Source organism: Lissotriton helveticus, chromosome 3_2 (assembly GCF_964261635.1).
Source record: "Lissotriton helveticus chromosome 3_2, aLisHel1.1, whole genome shotgun sequence".
Taxonomy (NCBI): Eukaryota; Metazoa; Chordata; class Amphibia; order Caudata; family Salamandridae; genus Lissotriton; species Lissotriton helveticus.
Window position 1 is genome coordinate 391,100,419 of NC_136062.1, and position 24,103 is coordinate 391,124,521.

At 45.3% G+C, this 24,103-nt stretch overlaps 1 protein-coding gene across 1 annotated transcript in view; it reads left to right on the top strand.

The window, feature by feature from the left end:
* LOC144826026 (uncharacterized) overlaps nt 1–24,103 on the top strand; it is a 658,919-nt gene that overhangs the window by 106,352 nt on the left and 528,464 nt on the right. The window contains exons 5-6 of the mRNA XM_078684302.1: nt 18,532–18,654; nt 21,185–21,352. Of these exons, the coding sequence (XP_078540428.1) occupies nt 18,532–18,654; nt 21,185–21,352 (291 nt within the window). The remainder of the gene's footprint in view (nt 1–18,531; nt 18,655–21,184; nt 21,353–24,103) is intronic.

Here is a 24,103-nt window from a genome sequence, read left to right on the forward strand (position 1 = left end):
TAAAACTTAATTTTTTAAAACTTTTTTGTCTGTCAGTATGCTGAGTTCCTGTTTATCAATCTGAATGTGTCAAACCTGATTTTAGACAGGTGTTAGTTGCCTAGGAATTGTTACCACTTAAAGTACTAGTTTGTTAGTGAACCATTCAATTTCTCATGCTCAACCGGTCGAAGGTAGGTCCATTCCAGCGAATCGAAAGCCTTTTCGGCATCCAGTAGGACTGCCGCCGCAGGGAGTGTGGGGGAGATCCTGCGGAGGGTACCAAAAGTGTATGCAAATTCAATGCAGTTGATCTATGCAGGATAAAACCTGCCTGTGCTGGAGATGTAATTTGTTCGACTATCAGAGCTAATCTGGTTGCTAACATTTTGGCCAAGATTTTATAATCGAAATTTTATAGTGACAGCGGGCTATACGAGTCGCATTGTAGCGGGTATTTGCCTGCTCTGGGGAGAAGCATGACCACTGCTTTACGCAGTGTTAGTGGAAGTTCACCAGCGTCTATGGCTTCCTGGTAAACATCAATTAAGTATGGGGCTAGTGTTTTCTTAAATGTCTTATAAACACTGCCCGTGAAGCAATCAAGGCCGGGTGCCTTCGAGCCATCCATGACCTCTATTGCTTGGACTACATTATACACTGTGAAGAGTTCAGCTAAATACTCCCTGTGTGTATCTACCAGATAGATCAGTGCAACTTCATCCAAATAACTGTTGGTGGCCGTTGTATCTGGAGAGACTTTAGTGGTGTCTAGGTCTTTATAATAAGCTAATACCTTCTCTTCGGTGCCTGCATAGTCCGAGATGAGCTCGCCATCATTGCCAAGCAAGCCGGTGATGTATGTTAGCCCTCTGCTAGGCTGTATGAGTCTAGCTGGCGTGCTCCCCGGGCGTTCGCTTACCCAGTACTTTCTCGCTACCACATATTTCCCCAGGAAATAGGATTCTAGTTCTGCCGCTTCCTGAAACTCAGTTATGGCGTCTCGGATCCACAGTGGTCTGAGACACCACCTGAATGGCGTCAATCGCCGCATGCTGGGCCTCAATCCGTGCCAGTGTTCATCTTAAATCCCTAAGTATCCCTGGTCCTTTGGAAATGCAAACCCCCGTATGTACACTTTGAGTGCTTCCCATAGCATGGCCTTAGTTGTGACTGAATCTGTATTTAGCTCAAAATACTCTTCTTTCACCAAGGTTAGTGCAGCCTCAAAAACGTGGTCTAGGAGGGCCTTCTCAGGGCATCGCCATTGTCTCGCCCTCTCCCAAGCCTCAGGGACCTTCAGGCCAGCAAACCACTGATGCTTGATCTGAAAAAGTATGTGGTAGGTGAGTTTTCTCATGCAGCCACAAAACTACACTGGAAGTAAAAAGCCAATAATCCAGGCGAGTCCATGAATTGTGAGGGGCAGAATAAAGCGTATAAGCAGCTTTCTCTAAATGCAAGTGTCGCCATGCATCTGCCTCCCTCAAAGTGGTTAATGCACGCCTGGCCTTGGGTTTCGCATCTGAAGTTGCAGCTGTACTGTCTAGGCGTGTGTCTAATAAGATGTTTAAGTCGCCTCCCAAGCATACTTGTCCCGCTCCCATCCTATCCATGTGAGAGTGCAGTTCAGCGAAAAAAATCCGATCATCCACATAAGGGGCATAAACATTAGCCAGTGATAAAGTAATCCCCTTTAGCCACCCTTTCACTAACAGGTATCTACCTGCCTGATCAACGTATGTCTCTACTGCCCTAAATGGCAGTTGCCTAAAATCGCCACTCTTGCGTATGTACTATAGCCTGCGAAATATCGATTCGATCTCCAACTGCCTACAAAGCTGGGGGACACTTGAGGTGGTAAATGCGTCTCCTGGAGAAATGCTATTCTATCTGGTGGGGTTGTAAATAATGCAATACCTGTTTACATTTACGTGTATCATTTAAGCCCACGTACATTCCAGTACATTAATTTAATACTGTCTGTGCGATAAACTCTACTCACCATAATTATCAGTTTAGTCTAACCTACACTGTGGACCAACGTTGAAATTGTGCAATTCAAAAATACTTTTGCGACTAAAATGAAAATGAATAATTCAACTCCCTAACCCACCCCCCTCCCATCCCCTTATTGCCTTCATAGGGGAAATCCCTTCTCCCAAACATACTTCCAACAAGCATTTACAATGCAACGGTTTCGCCTTTGGAAAAGTTAGAGCTATTGGCATTGTAAATGACAAAATTTGTATTTATGTGTTGGTTTTGAAAACAGATAAATAAATGGCATTGCCATTTACATTGCCAATAGCTTAATCTCTCGCAAATGAGACCTATTGTACCCTGCGGACGAGCTCAGCAGACAGCAATTACTACCACACACACACACACACACACACACACCCAGAGCCCCACACACACACACACACACACACCCAGTGCAGTCACATACACACACCCACTGGAGCAGTCACACACACACACACACTTTGGAGCAGTCACATACACACACACACGCACACTCTGGAGCAGTCACATACACACACACACACACACACACACAAGCTGGAGCGGTCACATACACACACACCCTGGAGCAGTCACATGGACACACACACCCTGGAGCAGTCACATGGACACACACACTGGAGCAGTCACGGACACACACACTCTGGAGCAGTCACATGGACACACACACTGGAGCAGTCACACACGCACACACTCTGGAGCAGTCACATGGACACACACACTGGAGCAGTCACGGACACACACACTGGAGCAGTCACGGACACACACTCTGGAGCAGTCACGGACCCACACACTCTGGAGCAGTCACATGGACACACACACTGGAGCAGTCACACACGCACACACTCTGGAGCAGTCACATACACACACACTGGAGCAGTCACACACGCACACACTGGAGCAGTCACACACGCACACACTCTGGAGCAGTCACATACACACACACATACACACCCTGGAGCAGTCACACACAGACACACACTCTGGAGCAGTCACATACACACACACATACACACACTGGAGCAGTCACGCACACACTCTGGAGCAGTCACATACACACACACACACTAGAGCAGTCACATACACACACACACTAGAGCAGTCACATACACACACACTCTGGAGCAGTCACATACACACACACATACACACACTGGAGCAGTCACACACACACACACTCTGGAGCAGTCACATACACACACATACACACGCTGGAGCAGTCACACACACACACACTGGAGCAGTCACACACACACACACACTGGAGCAGTCACACACACACACACTGGAGCAGTCACACACACACACACTCTGGAGCAGTCACACACACACACTGGAGCAGTCACATAGATACACACACACACACACACACACACACACACACACTGGAGCAGTCATACACACACACACACTGGAGCAGTCATACACACACACTGGAACAGTCATACACACACACTGGAGCAGTCATACACACACACACTGGAGCAGTCACATACACACACACACTTGAGCAGTCACACACACACACACACACACACACTGGAGCAGTCACATACATACACACACACACACACACTGGAGCAGTCATACACACACACACACTGGAGCAGTCATACACACACACACACTGGAGCAGTCATACACACACACACTGGAGCAGTCACATACATACACACACACATACACACACTGGAGAGGGAGAGGTGTGGCGCCGCGGCCAGGGCGACTGACGCTGGAATCTGGGGATCAGGGTTCGATCCCCGGCTCCGGCGGCAGGTTAGCCCAGCACCATGTGACTCTGGGCAATAGCTTGCTTAATCTTCCCGACGGCCCCCAGCGCCTAGAGACCCTAACGGGTGATTGTGCGCTATACAAATGTGGATTATTATTATTTATTATTACATACACACACACACTGGAGCAGTCACATACACACACACACACTGGAGCAGTCACATACACACACACTCTGGAGCAGTCACACACACACACACTCTGGAGCAGTCACACACACACTCTGGAGCAGTCAAACACACACACACACACTCTGGAGCAGTCACATACACACACCCACATTGGGGCAGTCACACACACACTCTGGAGCAGTCACACACACACACACACACACTTGAGCAGTCACACACAAACACGCACACTTGAGCAGTCACACACAAACACACACACACACTCTGGAGCAGTCACATACATACACACACACACACACACACTGGAGCAGTCACACACACACACTCTGGAGCAGTCACATACACACACTCTGGAGCAGTCACATACACACACACTGGAGCAGTCATACACACACACTGGAGCAGTCACATACACACACACTCTGGAGCAGTCACACACACACACACTCTGGAGCAGTCACACACACACACACTTGAGCAGTCACACACAAACACACACACACTCTGGAGCAGTCACACACACACACACACACACACTGGCAGCAGTCTCATACACACACACACACACACACACACACACACACACACACACACACACTGGAGCAGTCACACTACTGGAAGTTGACAGACTGTGTGGTGCAATGCTTGTGTCTGCCTCCTGAGATAGTATAACTGTCTGAGGAGAGCTCCTTCCCATGGTTTCCTCAGGCACAGCCCATAAGCGTGTACTCCTGCTAGTTTTAGCCCTGCCACTGCTAGTCCACTGATTGACATGCCATGCCTGTACATTTACAGACACGCTTGGGCAGACTAGTAGACAGTCTCCCAACCACCCATGATGGAACACAGGTCTACCACACTGCCAATGAGGGTGAACCCTAAAGGCATCACCACCACCTTACTCGAGGTATAGCACTGGGCAAACCTAACACACTAATATACCAGTAATTAAAACACTTACCAGTTGCTACAACCACTCTGTAAAGTATTTAGCTGGATGACATCAAGCGCAGGCAATGACAGAACAAAGGTGCATGGAGCAGGTAGTAATGCACGCACAGGGTGACTTTTTTCAACGAACCACAAAAACACGGTAAACCAGTTCCATTAGTATCATTTCTGTACAGTAACCTACTGTACAATAAGCATTACAAGGAATCACCTAATGACCCCGTAATCACGGGGGGGGGGGGGTTGGCGGGGGCTTGTTTGCAGCCCAATAGGTGCATGGGCAACGGATGTGTATACACACACATAGCCTTCTACGTATCATATGCACACCCGGGGGAATATCTGGGTAATAGCAGGATTATTTGCTTGCACCTAATGGGACAAAAGTCACTATTAAACTCAGCTATTGGGAAAAAAAGAGAAAAAGAAAGGCTGCAATAATGCCTACATAAAGATAAAGCCATCATTACCAGTCCCACACGGTATTATGCCTAAATTTCAGTGCTATAGGTGAGGACAAGTCAGATTACTTTCTGATACACACCCAGGGGAGGATCTGGGTAATAAAGGGAGGGGGATTTCTATTCCCAACACAAGACGTCACTATTAAGGTGAACTACGGGAAAAATCAGCACCCTTAAATGGGTATGCTGAAGAAGGCAACAACAATGGATATAGAAAAATACATTCAGCTTTACCAGTTAAATACCCCATTATAGTTAAGTTCATGGCTCTAGGCATTTCACAGTTTACAATGCATACATGGAGGTGTTTTTCATATTTGCAGTCACACAGAAGGAGGACATATAACTCTGCCTCCACACATTCACATGTACAGCAGTTAAGGGTCACGGGGCGATAGCACTTACTACTAACATTTTTCGAAACCCAGGTTTGCACCTACTGCGATCTCAACCTTTCTTTCGAGGGAGAGTGCTGGTATGGCAACACCATACACTATCCATATGCATACACTCAGCCAATTTCTAGTGAGGGGATGGATCTCACTTATGTAGGAAACATGTTCCTAGTTTTTCGTGCAGCCCGCTACACAGCCACTCAGTCAAACAGCATAGCGAGGCGAGATGCAGGCTACAGCTGAGGAAGGAAGCGAGCTAGCACGGGTGAGCTCTCCGCAGCCAGCCACCCTACCGCCCGCCGTGCACCTCACCTGACACCTGTCACTGAGGAGAGAACGGCCGCAACTCGGACAAAAGACACCGCTGCCGCCCTGATTTTCACCTGACTATGCAGGCATTTTAATCAACATGCGCAGGAATGGACACTTGTATCTACAATAACCTTCGGTTATCTTTTGAAAACCCTCCTAGACGTTGAGATGTTATAAGTGCGGTGTATCTTTTGTCCGCCCCTTCTCTAGCGTCATGGCATATTCATCGGGTTAACAAATGACGTGCTATATGCCTGCCTCACCCGAGGCAACCTCTGGAAAGAGTAGAAGTGTCCAGAAATGAAAAAATGCACTCGTCCAGAGGATTTTAGTGTAGTGCCGGTGAGCCAAAAAATTCTAAAAAACTATTTAACACCCGAACACACAATTTATTGAAAAAAGTGGTGTAAATAGTGATTAAAAATAGTGGTATATGAGGTAATCGAGTTACAGGACTACCATATAACTCCATCTAGGTCGACATGTTTCAGCTCTAATTGGCCCGAGGGGTCTATAGAGCTTTCGTCAGGACAATACATAAAAACTGGCTGAATACTCACACAATTCGTGTAGTGTTCATTGGAAGCATGAAAGTATCACACTCAGTTTCCTGTGTTTAGGAAAAACAAATATAAGAACAATTGTACATAGCGGCATATAGCATGCACACCAGGAGACCTAATATTAGTGGCCCGGTGCAGAGAAGTGATATAAATTACATCAGACTCCATTAAAATAGTTATGTGCATCACGTTATGGATACAATACTACATAGAAGTGGTGGAGAAATAAAACAATGGATCGTGACACTGGGATTTCAAAGTGATATCAAATACAATTCATGGTCATTAAGTAATTAGTGACAGTTCCTATAGGTAACCCTCAAGCCCCTTAGGTGGATATAGGTAAGAGGATCTTACAATGTGCGTCATGCAAGTAGTCTTACAGTTCATGCGCTCGAAATATTGGTACCTCAAATTGTAGGAAATTTCTCCGCATCAGAAGGGATGTCAGAGTCGCTTGTTACATGGCATTCGCTAAAATAATGATAAAGGGCAACAAGGTTTCATAAGGACAGCAAGTGCGCAGCCATTACTCACTGCGTTTGGTTAGCCGCTCTACAGGCGCCATCCTTACCCTCGTGTACGCCGCAATTGCTGCTAGTGCTGACTCTGCCCCCTGGGAAGAGGAACTGCAATCCCTCGTTTGTTTTTAAACATCATGGAAAACGTCAAGGGACTACCGTCTAACATAGTTCGTAAAGAGGCAGAAAACATTACGTTTGTAAACGTTCAGAAAAGCACGAGATAATGGTATAGGAACAAATTACTGCCACTATTTTTCAAATAATGTCATACTATTTAACATAGTTCGTAAAGAGGCAGAAAACAATACGTTTGTAAACTCCATACATACATAATCACATGGACTATGTTGGAAAAGAATCTTAAGGAAGTTTTAGGGTCTTTTTCGCGGTGTGGTATTTTAATACAAGTGAGTAGGGGTTAGAAAGAATATATTATATTACGAGCAGAGAACATCTCGAAATATCTAAGATTTCTAATATTAATTTAATCCCACTCAAAGGATTTTACGTGAATACATCACAAACAGGAAACATTATGAAATATCAAAAGTTTTTAATTTGATATGATATTTAATCTAATCCCACCAAAATGTTTTTGGGGTTGAGGCGAATGCATCATGACCATGAATTGAGGGTAGACAGGTGGATCAGGGATCCGGTGGCCATTTAGTAAAATTGGTGCCACGGAATATTATCATTCATCCCATGTATGTGGGTTCCCAGACGATCGACCCATCTTTGTTCCCTTTCAAAGAGTGTGCGTTCAGCATCAGTATGTTTCTCATGGAGTTTTTCCAGCACTGTCCATCTAAGATCATCACACGAATGTCCAGCTGTCACAAAATGTGTGCAAAGTTTTGTTGTGCTTTTCTTGAGACGTATGTTGCTCCTATGTTCCCCATGCGAGTCTTTACCTTACGACAGGTCATCCCCACATATTTTTGTTGACAGGGGCATGTAACGAGGTACACCACATGGGTGGAATTACAGTTTGTGTGTTGCCTCTGAGTCCATAGTAGGCTGTCGGTCAGTTGTAGGGTCTTGGTTGGATTGGTGAATTTACAAACTCCACAGGTGCCACATGGAAAATGGCCTGTTATTGGGGTCATATTGATGTTCCTTATGGTAGTCGTGGTGAGTCTTTTCCTGGGGCGAGTGTGTACTAGCACATCTTTGAGATTTTTAGTCCTCCGGTTGGCAAATCTCGGCTTTGGCCAATCGAAATTCCCTGAGGTCACTATTGACCAATTCTTCCTTATGAGCTTTTGTACCTGGTACGAGGCTGGGCAGAAAGTGGTCACACATGTGACAAGGTCCTTCACTGGTTCCTTATGATAGCTCTGTAACAGACACTCCCTTGGTTGGTTTTGAGCTCTTTTTTTACATTTTGCAATGGTTTGTGGAGTGTAGTTCCTTGCTCGTAATTTGTTACTTAAAATTGTAGCCTGTTGTTTGTAATCACTTGGTTTGCTACAATTTCGCTTATGTCGCAGGAACTGACTGTAAGGGAGATTGTCTCTTAGAGGTTGGGGATGGAAACTGAAATATGACAGTAGGCTATTTTTAGCTGTAGGTTTCGTATATGTCCTTGTCTCTAGTTTCCCATTCTCGGAAAATATAGTCAAGTCCAAAAAGTCTATACTTTCTCTGTTGGCGGTAGAAGTGAACTTGAGCCAACGATCTTGGGCATTCAGCCATTCCATGAATGTGGTCAAGGAATTTTTTGTGTCCCAAATCAACAAAACGTCGTCAATATAACGCTTCCAGTATAGGATACTGGAAACGTATGGATTGTCATTGTTGAGGACGAATTTCTGTTCGAATTGACTCACATACAGTCCGGCTACCGATGGAGCAAAGGCGCTGCCCATGGAGGTACCATGGCACTGTAGTAAGAGTTGTCCGTCGTATTCGAAATAATTCTCTTTCAATGCTAAGCGAGAGCACTCAAGGATAAAATGGCGAGGAGTCTTGTGAGGCCATTCAATGAGGAATAAAAGATCTTCCAGCATTTGCATTGTATCATCTTGGGGCAGGCTTGTATAAAGCGATTCTACATCTAATCCAACCAAGATCATGGTATTTGGATCGAATGCTTTATCAGCTATCTGAGTTAATAGGTCACAAGTATCTTTTAGATATGTCGGGGTACTCTGCACCAGTGGTTTGAGATATTCATCTGCGAATTTGGAGAGAGGTTCTAAAAGTGACCCGGCCAGCCCAGCCGACTGCGGGTCTGCCACTGGTCAGTCACGGCCGGCCAGGCATTCGGAGGGCATTTTGGTAGTCCGTGTTTGGGAGTCAGCAGACCCCACTGGGGAGGAGCAGAGTGAGGTAGGCAGGTGCGGCCGCCATTGGAAGGCGGCCGGTAAGTAAGAGCCTTTAGCGAACCGCTAAGGTGGCTCGACTAGGTCGGGAGTAGCTTGCGGTCTTGCTCTTCGTGCCCCACTCACCTGTATTCAAATCAAAGACTCGCTGACTCAGAGCTTATAGCTCCTGTTATCACAATTTAAAAACTTCGCAGATTTGGACCCTAAAAAACCCGAAGCCTATCTTGCTGATAGCTGACGATAGCCCCTTCAGAGCAGCACATGGTAATAGGGAAATAACCGAGGCCATAGAGGCCACAGGGGCTACAGAGAGAAGTGAGAAGTGAACCAGCACAGATAGCTGCTGGTTACAGAAGGTTAAACCGCACAGGCTAGGAGCGGCGCAAGAGGGGGAGGGAGGGGGTTTGACACGTCCAGCAGTCGGTATTACCAATCATCGCTATCATCAAATTTCCGCTGAGAACTGCCAAAAGACCCCCAGAAACAACAAAGTAACAACGAAGTAACACTCATTAAATACATCTAAGAAATCAAAAATCAATAAAATAGAGAAGTCATGCACGGATTATTGCTGGAGGCGGCTGGGTTCAGCTTGAGTACAGTTTACGGATCATCTTTCGACACTTAAACACAAGACCGAAAAGTCCTGTGGAGCAAAAGAGTAAAATCAAAACTAACAAGCACCTACGGGCACACAGACAGCGGGAGGGGGGGGGCGGGAACGGACAGCGGGAGGGGGGCGGGAACGGCGCACGGGCAGCGGGAGCGGGAATGGCGCACGGTCAGCGAGAGGGGGGGTAATGGCGCACGGTCAGCGGGAGGGGGGGCGGGAATGGCGCACGGTCAGCGGGAGGGGGGGCGGGAAGGGGCACACGGACAGCGGGAGGGGGGGGCGGAATCAAAAGCACTCACCTGGAACTGGACTTCCTGCGGCGGCGGTCGGCCGCGGAATGTACTGGATGCCGAGACAAAAAAAAAACAACAACTCCGCCCACCGCCGCATGACTACACAGAGGGAACGCCCAGGGAAAAAATCGCGGGAACGCCCACGAATCTGGTCCGTGAATGACGGACAGATCTCTGTTCCAATGGCTAGCCTCCATTTATGGAGCTAGCCAATGGAACAGAGGGCGTATTCAAGTCCCCCATACTGAAAACTAAAGCTTTCTCCTGGGGGCGGAGCTAAAGCTCCGTGCCACAGGCGAAACCTAAAAACGTAAAGGTGCCTAAGCACGAGGGGGCGGCAACGCTACTTTAACTCCCCGGTTGAGATAATTATTTTAAGAGCAAATAATTGTGTTGGCCATAGCCGTGGCGGTAAACAAGCTAACTTATACACTAAAATATGAAACACAAATAGTACTTATCGGGGCCCAGTGCTGTGATTAGTTCATCAGCTAGCGGATTGGATTCAGAGATTCTCTGTAAATTGAAGGTGACCTCTGTGTTCAAGACATCAGCGTGCGTCCGACTTGGAAGGGGCCATCCAGGGCTTGTGGTCCGATACTGCCCCCATCCACCACCGTCCATAGACGCTCGTTTACCATTTCTCTAGTTAAGTGGCAAGTTCCATAGTGAAACTTGGTTTACACTTGCTGCCAATAATAAATGCACATACGTGGTTGCTTGGTTAGTGAAACCTTAATTGACGTAAGCTCATGTAATTTATATTTGCCTAGAGTCAACATACCTGGGGTTGAAGATGGAAAGATTGCTGAGGGGGCTATAGGATTACCTAGACTCTTTTCATAACTTGGAATAATAGATGCTCTTCCAGTAGCTGTTTGTAGTGGCAGGTAGAGTATTTTGCAGTAGTTTCTCATGCGAATCGTAGTCTTAGCTAATTAATGAAGTCCCGTGCTCCTAATTGTATCCTTTGCATTATTGACATCCCGCTCAGCTCCTGTAGGGTTGTACTCGAAAGCATGTTCTGAAACCACCTGCCTAAATGCATTTTTTTCCAGTGCGCTTACTCATTTATTTGTGGCAGTTGATGTCAAAGTAAAGGCGTGATCTTTGGCGGTGGGAATATCGTTTAAGAACCAAAAAATCTATAAATTTCCCCCAACATACTGTTTAGTAAAGGTTTGGAGATCATCTCATGGAACATTGCAGGGATGACTCATAATAAAATGATCGAAGCAACCAAAAATCAACCAGACATCCTGGCCCTACAGGAAACTTGGGCAACAAAATCTTTCACTCAGAATGGATATTACGTTTACGACATCCCTGCAAAAGAATCTACCCGGGGCCATTCGAAGGGCGGATTGGCAATCCTATTAAGTGAGGAATACTTATGGTCCCAAGAAATCGTTGAGACCAAAACAAAAAATCTTCAATGCATTAAGGTGGCAGTGAAAACACAAAATACAGCTTCCCAAAAGGCAATGTTGTTATTCAACATATACGCCCCACCAGGCAATAATCAAGACGCCCTGTTTGAGGATATAATGGAATCCATTATTCACACAATAGATCATCGATATAACACGCCATTTGTAATTATGGGAGATTTGAACGGAAAAATCTCTAATATCGAAATTGAAAAATGGGCAAAATTATATCAAGAGGAAGCAGTGGAAATGTCCATTCCAATATTTTGCAAGGGAAATAAATCAGATAAGAGAGGCAGGTTGTTATTATCATTACTGCCAAGTTTAAATGGGACAATTTTAAACTGTAACATGCAAGGAGATATACCAGCATCTTACACCAGACGGGGAAATGGTTCCTCTTCAACTATAGATTATATAATTTGCAGAATGGACCTCACGGAGACAGTTACGAATTTACAAATAAATTTTACAGATGAGAGCGATCACGCACTTTTACATTTTTCAACCAGTTGGAGGGTCAATCCCTCTTTCACAAGTAAGATAATATTCCAAAATACCATAACCGAAGTCAATATCAGCCAGAGGCGGATCTATTGGAACTCGTCCACACTGGACAAAATAACTGCACTGGTTGAATACACTTAACTCCTCACTGTCAAATATTCCAATGACCCAATAAAGAACTTCGAAAACACAGTCAATAACATCAAGAACGTGTTTTCAAACCATTCACAATCATCTATAATAGGAGAAAGCAAAAACAACAAAACCAACAAAATCCGGAATTCCCATATTGCAAAAAAACTTAATAAACTCATCAGAGCTCAATACCTGGACTTTTCAATATCAACTAAAGCTGAAATTAACAGACTAAAAAACCAAGTAAGAAGAGAGAAAAATAACCAAAAAAAAGGGTACAAGATCGTAACTGGGTAGATATTCAAATAGCAGCTAAGCAACATAATCAACGTAAATATTGGTCCTTAATTGCTAAAATGACCGGATCAAAAAAGAAACTTCAAGCTATCCCAGTCTCATCCCAGGACTGGGAAAACTATTTGAGAGACTTATATAAATCACACCCTATCGACCCTGGAAAAAAGCATCCCGATATTAACTTGGTGAAGAATGCTACTAGCATCAGTAAAATCTCAGCAATCTCCATTGCCACGCATATTCGAAAAGCTAGGAGCACTGGAGCTTCAGGTCCGGACCAAATACCCATCAAGGTCCTCCCAACTGATCCCAAAAAATGGAGCCAGATGCTCTCTCCCCTTTTTAGGTTTTGCCTGGCGAAAGGATGCGCTCTGCGCATCTTTTTCGCGCAGGCGAAAACCTGATGAGAACTGTAGTGGGGTTTGGGTCGGCCCTCGTCATTTATTGGCTGGCTCCATAAATGGAGCCTAGCCATTGGACGAGGGGCCTGTCCGTCAATGCCGGACCAGATTCGGGGGCGTTCCCGAGATTCTTTGGCTTTTGCCGACATCACGCGACGTCAGCCGAAAGCCGGGAACGCCCCCGAATCTGGTCCGGCATTGCCGGCACTTCTGCGTCTCTCCACCCCCCTTTCCCGCCCCCTCCCGCTTGTTTCCTGATGCTGGCCTCGCAATGGCGTGCCTTTCCCGCCCCCTTTCCCGCTGGAAGCTGTGCCGCTGCCCCGGCTCTGTTTCCCGCCTTCCTGCCGCGGCATTTTCAAACCGCTGAACGCCAGAGTCCTCTGGGAGCCGAGAAGGGAGGAGAAGCGGCCTGCTATGCTCCTCCAGGCCGCGGCACCGAGTGGCTCGGGATCAGTTGCAACGGAGATCGGCAGGAGCGCTGGACCGCGAGAAGCCGCCTGATCCGCTGCGCACAGTAAGTAGGGCTTTGAGGGTGCCAGCCACCCCTGGTTACTTCCTCTTGCCACACTGCCACAGCGTGTTTTAGCATCCATGGCTTCCACGGGGTGTACTGCTGCCACGAAAACTCCCACATTTGAGCACTGGGTACCGTTAGAGGACTTGTGGGCACATGATCCAGGCTTTCGTGGTGCTTCCTCGTGACACAGGTCAGAGAGAGGTTGAAAGAAACCGGTAGATGGGAAGGGAGCATGAGCAGCTAGTGTCGTAAGGCACATTACTGTGCAGCACCTACTTCCGCTGGCACAGCCTGCCCCTCCTTCTGGTATCATTTTCAGACAAAGGAAACTCTTCAGCCTTCTGCTGATTATATTAAATGTTGTGCGGGCATTGCGAATATTCCGGCCCATCAGTCATCTACCCATTACAGAACATCCCTATCTGTCCTTAAAATCTATTGGGCACACAGAGACAGTGTTCAGAAATGTCTTTATTTACCTTCGCCTCAGAGTCTCTCAGCCTTCATCCTTGTGGAATCTCTGACGTGCAGTGATGTCAGTCTGGGCGGCAGGCCTGGACAAGACTCCCACAGGCAGGCCATTCCCAAAGGCACCTTTTCAGAGCCTGAAGGCTACTAGGATTTTAACAAAATGTGTCGACTGCTCTTTATTCCAGTTTATTTTTCCATCCACCTCAAATCTTTAGTTCCTGCAGGTTAGATCACGCATTTCCCCCATTATGTGCTCTTCTGTCTGTTCGCAAGTTGTTTCCTCTGCTTGCGTACTCGGTGTTTTGTTTGTTTTCCAATGCTGGTGAAAGGCGAGTGGCTCGTAATTATACTGCTGGAACCATCTTTCTCAGTAGTGACAGACAAAACATTACCACATTCTTTCCTTGGCGGACTTTATTCCTCTCCCCTTCTCTTTTTTCGTCCCTTATGTGGCTGCCCCATTATTCCTATGTTTAACAAAAATGCGTCACAACTGGAGCAGCTCACAGGATTCCCGAGCTGTGTGATAGTAACTGGCTCACGTCGCTGCCACTGGTCTGGGCTCACAACTCCTTGTAAATCCGTATTTGTAAAGCGCGAACTACACACCTTTAAGGGTCTCTAGGCGCTGGGGAGGGGGGGGGGGGGGGCGGGCGTCGTGGAAATCAAGTGAGCTAGTGCCCAGAGTCACATGGTGCTGAGCTGAGCTGCCGCTGGAGCCGGGGATCGAACCATGAACACTGTGCTCCGAAGTCAGCTTCCCTGGCCGCTGCACCACACCACTCCACCTCCTTGGGTTGTTCTGTCGGTGCCCCCCGACGTGGTGCTGTCGAGGGCCCCTCTGCTGGCCATTGGCACCGGTGTGCCTTTGTTGTTTTCAAGCATGGCCCTTAAACCAATATAATGACTCTATCTTAGCCTACCCTGTCCCTCCTTTATTAAATGTTGCTCGAGCAGCCGAATCCCTTTCTAATTATAATACAATGTTTGTCCTGTTTAATCTCGTAAATAACCTCTTTGGTTTAAATTTCCTGGGAAATGTAAGCAATTTTGCGTTTTGTAAATAAAATACTACCTAACTATGCTGTTTACAGAATAACCAAACTAGATGAATTGTGATGCAACTGTGATATTTTTTTGTGACTAAATGAAAGTGATCGAGACAGCATCATTGAACTTGCACATCTCAGTTTCCACCTTTATATGAGCAGCTCCGCTGTAGATAGGAAGGGGCTACCCTAATGCGTCACCATAGACAGGGACTGAGCCAGTACCTGTGCGAAGAAGCCCATGCTGTACATGTATTGGTGGCAGTGGTTTCATTAAGGAGCGCAAGCACCCCTGGCGATTACTATGCTCCAGGTCCCTCTGCTTTATAACCCCACTCCGCTACCCCTTTCGCAAGAAGGGCTTTCTCTGCCACAGTTGACTAATTTGAATGTTGTCTGTATCTGCCTCTTGGTTATATGTTATCTGTGAACTTCCTCCAACTTGTGTGCCGGGTTGTCAGTTTAATTGGTCACGCCCTTATACTAACGGAGAAAATGACAAACTAGAAAGCATTTGCCTGACTCTAACATGGTTATAGCGGTGGCGCGTATCCACGTCCATATGTGCAATCTGGTTTGTGTAGTTCCTGTCACAGTTCTCAGAAGCTCTGCGCGTTCTGCTGTAACCCCGCCCCCTGCCTCCCTCATCTTCCTCCGCTGCTTCCCGGCCCCGTTCCACAGCCCTAGCCCCGCTGCCGTCTCCGTCGTTCCCCACCAGCACCATGCCGGCCGTGTCCAAGGGGGACAGAATCCCTCAAATTTATAGTGTGAGACCTACATGTATCCTGAGGTACAGTGCTAGACTGGCCATGCTATTTTGTATCTGCTGCTACCGAATTAAACTATTTAGCTATGGTTTCCTGAAATTTGGTTGCAGGTAAATTTCAGTGTTCTCTTAAATTGTACTGTCTCATTGCTGGCTTGTAATAAGGTTTTCAACTTAGACATGGGAGAGAACCTGCTTTATTTGATGCTGTGGATTAAATCTGCAGTACGTAGAAATTGGTTGCCTTGGACGCTGGGTTGTATTTAATCTCTTTGATGCAGTTGGTCGCGGGTGGCTCTATTAAAGTTTGTAGCTAGAGTTCAGTATATCTTTATGAAGTGGTTTGCTTGTGCCTCCGTGTGCCCCTGTTGCCCGCTTGTGCTGTGTGGGTGTGTGTGGAGGGCTCTGTGTGGCTGTGTGTGTAGGAAGCTTTGTGTGGCTGTGTGTGTGGGGGGCTTTGTGTGGCTGTGTGTGTGGGGGGCTCTGTGTGTGTGTGTGGGGGGGCTCTGTGTGTGTTTGTGTGTGTCATTTGCGAGAGATAAAGCTAGTGGCATTGTAAATGACAATGCCATTTATTTATGTTAAAAAAAACATAAATAAAAATAATGTCAAGAGCAATGCCAATAGCTCTAACTTTAACAAAGGCAAAACCATTGCATTGTAAATGCTTGTTAATTATCTAATGAAAACCGGAAAAATACCCAGATCATGGCAGGGAAGTATCATTATTCCGATTCATAAAAAGGGGAATAAAAATATAGCAAGCAACTATCGGCAAATAGCGTTGATGGACGCTACCGGGAAAATCTTTGCCGCAGAAGTACTGGACCGACTAAAAGTCTGGGCTTTTTCGCAGGGTCTTATACCAATGTTTCAGGCAGGTTTTCGTCCCAACCATTCTGTTATAGATAACACAGCAACACTTCAGACCATCCTAGATAAATACACTGTAGGCAGATCTCAGACAATATATGCAGCATTTATTGACTATTCAACTGCCTTTGATCGAGTTGATAGACCGACTCTTTGGAACAAGCTGAGGAGGCTGGGTATCCCTGATCAATTACTCCAGGTTGTCATAAACCTCCATACTACGACATGGTGTCAAGTCCAAATGGGGTGCGAAAAAGGTCTGACTAAAGTAATTCATACTACGAACGGCCTTAAACAAGGATGTCTCTTAGCACCGCTATTATTTTCATTGTATCTCAGCGACCTGCCATTTCATCTGCAACAAGGCAAAAGCTTGCCCCCAAAGCTTGCCGCTCAAAGTATACACGCCTTGTTATACGCTGATGATATCGTGATGTTGGACCTCACGCCTTTTGGCTTACAAATACTTCTCGACATCCTACACAAATATTCGAAAGACAATTACTTAATTCCCAACTTAAACAAAACAAAGATTGTGTCTTTTTCTGGTAGGAAACATAGTTGCAAATATTGTTGGAAGCTAGGTGCAGAAAAAGTTGAAGAGGTCGAGGAGTATACCTACCTTGGAAGGATCTTTACAAAGAACTTGCAAAATACCAAACAAATTAACCATCTAAAAATGAAATCCGAAATACATGCTGGGGCTCTTTCAAGACTGTATTCGGCCACTGGGAACAGTCATTTCTCCACATTGTTAAAAGTATACAGATCAAAGATTCCTCCCGTTTTATCCTATGCCACTGAATACATCCCAATAAAACAGTGGTCCTATATGGATTTAAAAGAAGGGAAAATACTAAAGAAAATTCTGAAGGTCTCTGAATCTACACCGGTCCAAGCAATAAGACTTGAATTTTCGATCACTAGCTCCTTCGCGACGGCCGTTGCGAATGTCATTAGGTGGGCTTACAATCTCCTCCACGCTAAAGGAAAATCACTACGAACTATGTTAAAGATCGAGACTTTTGATCGTGACGTCTCAAACCTAACATTTTTTAGAAACATGAAAGTGGTATTTCAACTGGCTAAGATCAGTACAGATCTTTTGTTAACCTGGTCTCCGTCACAACTCAAACTTTTCTTAAAATGTTTTACACCCAAATTGAGTTACGATCTGGATCATCAACATTGTAGTAAATTATCGTTGTACAAATCATATGTTGAGTCATTGGAGTACAATCAGGCACAGCTCTACCTTGAGTTTTCTCTTTCACATGGCGCAAGGAGGGCAATTACACTGTTACGTTTAGGTATCCTACCTGTGTTATCAGTTACATTTAAATGGACTCCAGGTGGATCACCTTTGTGTACCCTCTGTCAGGGGGGTAATCAGACCATTGAGCACCTTCTATTCATATGCCCTAATGCTAATGTAGTAATAGCACGGTTAAGATATCTGGTCCCAATATATCGGAAATGTAGAATCTTAACCACAAAAGAAATGTTATTTTTGTGCAAAGATCCCCCCAACGAATTAGTATGCTACAACTTTTAGAAATTTTTAAAATTTTCTACGATTTTATATTAATGTGTTACAACTTGTGTTTATAACATTTGTGGTCCTCAGTTGAGTACCGAAACAAATAAAAACTTTTTGACTTTGAACCAAAAGTTGAAAATAGTCTAACAGAATTATTTTTTCCTGTAGTCTTCTGGGGATGGTGATCACGAAAATGCTGCTGCAAACAGAGGGAAAATCCTTGTGCTCCGAAGAAAGGTCGAAGAATTGGAATCGCAGGTTATACATAAAAATGAAGAACTGCAAAGAAAGGTACACTGCTGTTCTCTGGAAATGTGAAACACCGTATCCTTTGCCGATGTCATTTTTCATACTCTACACTTGCAATCTGTGTAACTGCTGTTGTTGGGTGAGAGAACAGCAACAGGACATTCTGGTCTACTTCAAAGAACTACTGATATGTGTGATTGAAATCATATTTTTGAAGCTCTCACTACAAAGTAAACTACAATAATAGCATTCTTATTAATGGCTGATGAGCAATGGTTCTCATCAGTTGATATTTTAGATTTTTTATAATTATAAACAAACCTCTTGAATCTGGAACCGGAAGAGGCATTACCGGTTTGAATCATTTACTCTCACTGGACGCAGTGTAAAATTTTGAGGTTCTGAAGTAAATATGCCCTGAGTTTGTGCCACTAATCCAGCCTCCTGCTGCTTTCTGAATAGTTTAATTTATCAGCAACGCCTCGAGTATGTTCAAGGACTGGGTATTTGAATAAATTATCCTGTGGTGAGGTTACAAGTGAATTCAATACTAAGAGACTAGAAACGGCTCTAGGAGATGACATACCTTTATATGGGCTATTATATTATTAAACATGCAAATCTAGAGGCCTATATTTATACTACTCTAATCGACTGCTATTTTTAATAATAAATTATGGATACCAAATATCCATAATTCATTCGGGGTGGCACTCGGGGCAGGGGAACATGCCTGTATACCATGCAGGGGACATTCCCTTTTCAACATATTGCCATAAAATCCTCATTAGCTTCCTGCTTAATCTAGAATAAAACCCAAAGCTTTCTGCACCATTCATATGGCACATTGAGTCAATGGGACAGGATAACTTAAAAAACTGCCCAAAATGAAGTTCTAAAAACTCCTCCTTCAGCAAATGCACATTAGATACGGTACCCAAATTTGAGTAATAGATGTATGACGGTAGGTCCATGGGAGCTCAACCCTCAGATTATGGATTACGCTAAATCAAAATTAAGAGTAGACCCTAAACACACGATTTCCCATAACTTTTCTACTTACTGAAGGCTTAGTACTCTCCATTTGCCCAAAACTGGACTCAATTGACCCCTTGTGCTCTGATCAGTGCAATACAATAACACATCTGACCCTGAAAACACCAACCTACATCTCAATCTTGGTCATGATTGCGTTCTTCAGATGATTAAGAAATTGAATAAAGATTCTAACCTTTCATATCGAGTGAATTGTGGCTGTAATAAAGTGCTATGCTGTGTAGGCATATGCACTACAATAAAGAAGTGCTATGCCGCATAGGCATATACACCCCAGAGATTAAGAAAAGTGCAACTAGACTGGATGCAAACTACCTCCACACGCTAAACAGTACACCAGGCTCCTTCCTTTTTATTCCGTTCTTACTCTAAGCATTTAAAATCTCTTCCTAAATGGAAATGTATAATCACTTCTAACTCTTTTTACTTTAGTACGTTCCTCTAACTTTGCACAAGAACAAGAGATTTCTGTCAAAAATGTTTTTTTTTTCTGGCCATAAGTTAACAATTTGAACTAAAAGCCCTTGGCTATGGCTGCAACAATTTGCTGAATTTTTCAACCATATGTTCAACATGCTATAAAATATAATCTGCCCATAATAAAGATTTTTTCTTGTAGTAGGCTGGGATTATGGGTTAAAATGTTTATTTTACCCAACGAGTTTCAGGGCCATAGGAAAATTAGTGAGCTCTCTCAAAGTTAAAACTTTGTAGGGATTCATAAACTTAAACAAGGGTGTTTTGCACTGTTGGCACCCTTTACTTAAGCATTCTGTAGTACAGGAGCAGTTGCACAATTTGCTTATGAAAGACAGGAAAACACCTCATATTTGTAGCAGTTTCAAGAGGTAGGGACCACTCCACCAGACGAAGATACATTTAGTAAAGGACATTATTTGAACATTTACCCTTGCGAACAATACCAGAAAAGCCCGTTACTTTTCTGTTCTTTCATCTGAAATACAGGAAAATTATATATGTGATCAATGGCATGTTAGCCTGAACAAACATATGAAGTTAGTTAAATCTTGTCTGTGGTTCCATAGCTGTTTGTAAAGGTGACTGCCTTTGACTTTTTTTTTATTAAGACAAATATGTGGAGTGAATGTACTGAAATAGAATACCCACATGGGTGGGGGGGGGGCATCATGTCTTTCTTAGGGGATACTACAGCTGTCCTATGGAGAATCACTGATTATTAGAGAAAACCTGGACAGATGTACCGAAATGCTTCTCAATAGGATTGTTCCTATATATTCATGTATACAGAACAGTGACTTACAGTAGGTAAGTAAATATATTTTTCAAATTTTTCAGAAATTTGATTACTTTTATGTGGCTTTATATTTTTTTAACTTTTTGTATGGCTAGCGGAAAGCTGGTAGCCAAATAACAGTTGATCACTTTTAGGAAGTAAGCTTGTGTAAGTGGCACAGAAGGAACAGACAAATCCAGTGGTGCCCAGTGAATCAAGAATGCTACTCATTCATTATCTTTTTTTTCTGTTTACTCCTAGGTTGCTGAACTGGAGGCCCAGCTGCAGAGGGGTTCAGAAATGGATGCCATCCTTGTTCAGAAGGAAAAGAAACTCTCTGAAAAAGAGGCTTACATTATTGAGTTGCAAATGGCGGTTGGATCCAACAGTCAACCCAAATACATCCCTCCCTCTTTAGAAGACCAACAGGTACCGGAGGGTTGAGGTTCTTTGCTTTATTTAGTGTGAAGTGTATAGTGTCATTATCCAGTTGGGAGTTTAAATACGATTCTCTTGAAGACTTGTTCAACAATTTAGTTTTCTTCCAATTGGCCTGTGTTCTGCTTTACTTCTCAAAGACAGTACAGCTCACCAAATTGTTATTGTACTACTAATATGTATGAATGTAGGTTTGTTGGTGTTTATTACTAAGGTCGTACCTTTGGTGCGTAAATCTGATAGTACACTACTGGTTATTGAGCTTGTATATTCCTGATTGTTAAAACTATAATAAAAACCATCTACTGGTTACAGTGTGGCATTACATATTGATGAGGTACACAGTTTCTGGTGATGTTCATTGATGCTTCTCAATAATCTTGTAAGACTTCATTGCTGCACAATGGGAAAACGTTATACAACTCATACTTGCAAGCAGACGCAGCCTGGAAAACAATTCTGGATCAGGAGACCCCAACAAGTAGTGTCATAGCATTTATAGTTTTATCACTTTATGCCATGTGATGTAGCATAATACAGGGATTCATTAATTGGTCTCATGTAGTTACTAAGGGCTCTAGAAGTATATTATGGCTGAAATGTGTATTGTTATGTATGTAATATGGATTTATCATAAATAAAATGTAAATATATTTGATTGCTTTATTAAAGTGATTGCTTATATCGTCTGATTTTAAGATCACGTAGGCATATCTTATTGCAGTGAACCAATTAAAGATAACAAACTCTGTACTATACAGGTTGTTTTGTATGTCATAAATTGACTTAACTACAGTTAAGAAATAAAAGCAGAGTTTCAGCCAGAAGAATTATAAAATCAATCCAACTTGCCAATTTACTCCTCCTGATATAGAGTGAAATTTGTTCTCACGATAAGCCTTTCTGATGATCTGATAAACCGGTACGCCTTTAGATCTCAACTCTGTGTTCACAGTTCCCCCTTCGCCACACTTTCATTTGTTTTTAATAATATTATAGTGTGAAAATGTCTATCCTAAGTAGTTACATATATAGTACACAAGAAGTACTACACAGGCATCTGGAAGGATGACTTTGGGGGTGTGAGCGGGTCGCGGGTTTCCAGTTCTAGCAGACTACACAACCCCCTCCGCATTGGATTTCAGAGTGAAAATGTCTGTTTATCTAGGGTTCATCCTGTTAGACCTGTCAGCCTTAGGGTGGTCTTCCCCATTTTTTTTTGCTTTTGCCTCATTTTTTCCACCTACTTTTTGTTGGTCTCTGGGCACCTTCCTATTGCTTATCAATGCTAAGGTGCAGGTGCTCTCTTCCCCTAACATGGCTGCCACTGACCCCTGCTACTGCAGCGTGGTCGTTATAGGCGCACTCTAGTAGCCAGGAGCTGGCTGGACCCTTAAACAATGTTGCAATGCCAGCCTGTCAGCCTGCCCATAGCTAGAGTGAGGGAAGCTCCTTGAACCTTCCAGAATAATGGAGTGGACACCAAATGCCTCTGCCAACTGACGCTATAAAAGGAAAGGGAGGGAAACTTTCTAGTCAGTTGGGGCACACTTACCTGGGGGACCCTATGCAGGAGACTTGGGCGGGAGGGCCTGGTCAGGAACCTATACCACTGGCAGGGTTGAGGCGCTGCCCACCAAGCTGTGTGAGGAACACTGAACTAGCCCACTGATCTGGCCCGGCGGAAGAGGAACCCAGGGACCACCTGAAGTGACCTGCTGAGGAAAGCCTTCAACTCACCGCCTCCCCCCCTCCTCAAGAAACCAAGATTCTAATCCCTCAGAAGGTCACCAGAACCAACTAGCGCCGTGAAGACCTTCTTTCTGTGCCCCAAGGACTACTGGGGACCAACCAGGTATTGGGCCTTGTCACCTCTGCGCCCCTTTGGCCTTAAACTGGGGTCCCTGCGCTGTCCTGCCTCATCCCTTCAGCTGAACTGTGCTATTCTCCTCGAGCGCTCTACTCCCCCCTGTGCCCTTGAGAAGCGCCGTTGTGCTAGTGTCCCTCGGGCTCCGGAGCGCGCTGTGATCCATGAGGATGTGGTGACCCTGAACCGCTATATCTGCCAGAACCGTTGTGTGAGGCTAACCCTGCAATCCACCCCAGCGCTGTGAGTGGAGACCTGCTATCGGTCTGAGCGCTCTGCCCGTGACTGTTGTGGCCCAGAGGAGCTATAATTGCCCCGCGCCGTTCTGCCCTGAAAGAGGCTGTTGCACCCAGAACGCGCCGCTGACCTACCGCTGCAGCGCGGGAATCCTCGGAGCCTTCCGACTTTTCCACCGGCGGCCCCCGATGCCAGGGGAGGGCCGCCGCCGTGTGCTGTAGGCCGCGCCAGGCCCTGAGGAGTGAGTGTGGGAGGCGCCGCGAACTTCCAGTGGGCCGAGCTAGGCCCGAAGCTGCCTGCACCCTTCCCACGTGACGGGGGCGCCCGGCCGCGCCACCGGCTGTACCCCGCCCCTGCTGTTGCGTGATTGACCCAACGGGCCGCACCCTTTCCAGCGAGGCCGCGGACTGGCCCAGCGCCCGGGGAAGCCCTGAACCGGCCCGAGGAGCATCACGGAGGAGTGAGAGCCCCCTCCGCCTAGCTATACCCTTGGGGCCGGCCCCGACAACGTGATACACCGGAGGGCTCCAGTGAGAGCAGGAGTCCTACCCCAGCGCGACCGAACCTCCGCCAGGGCCCCGAGGAGGGCCAAAGGTACCAAGGTAAACCCCCGGGGAGGCCCAGAGATCGCCCTCCCC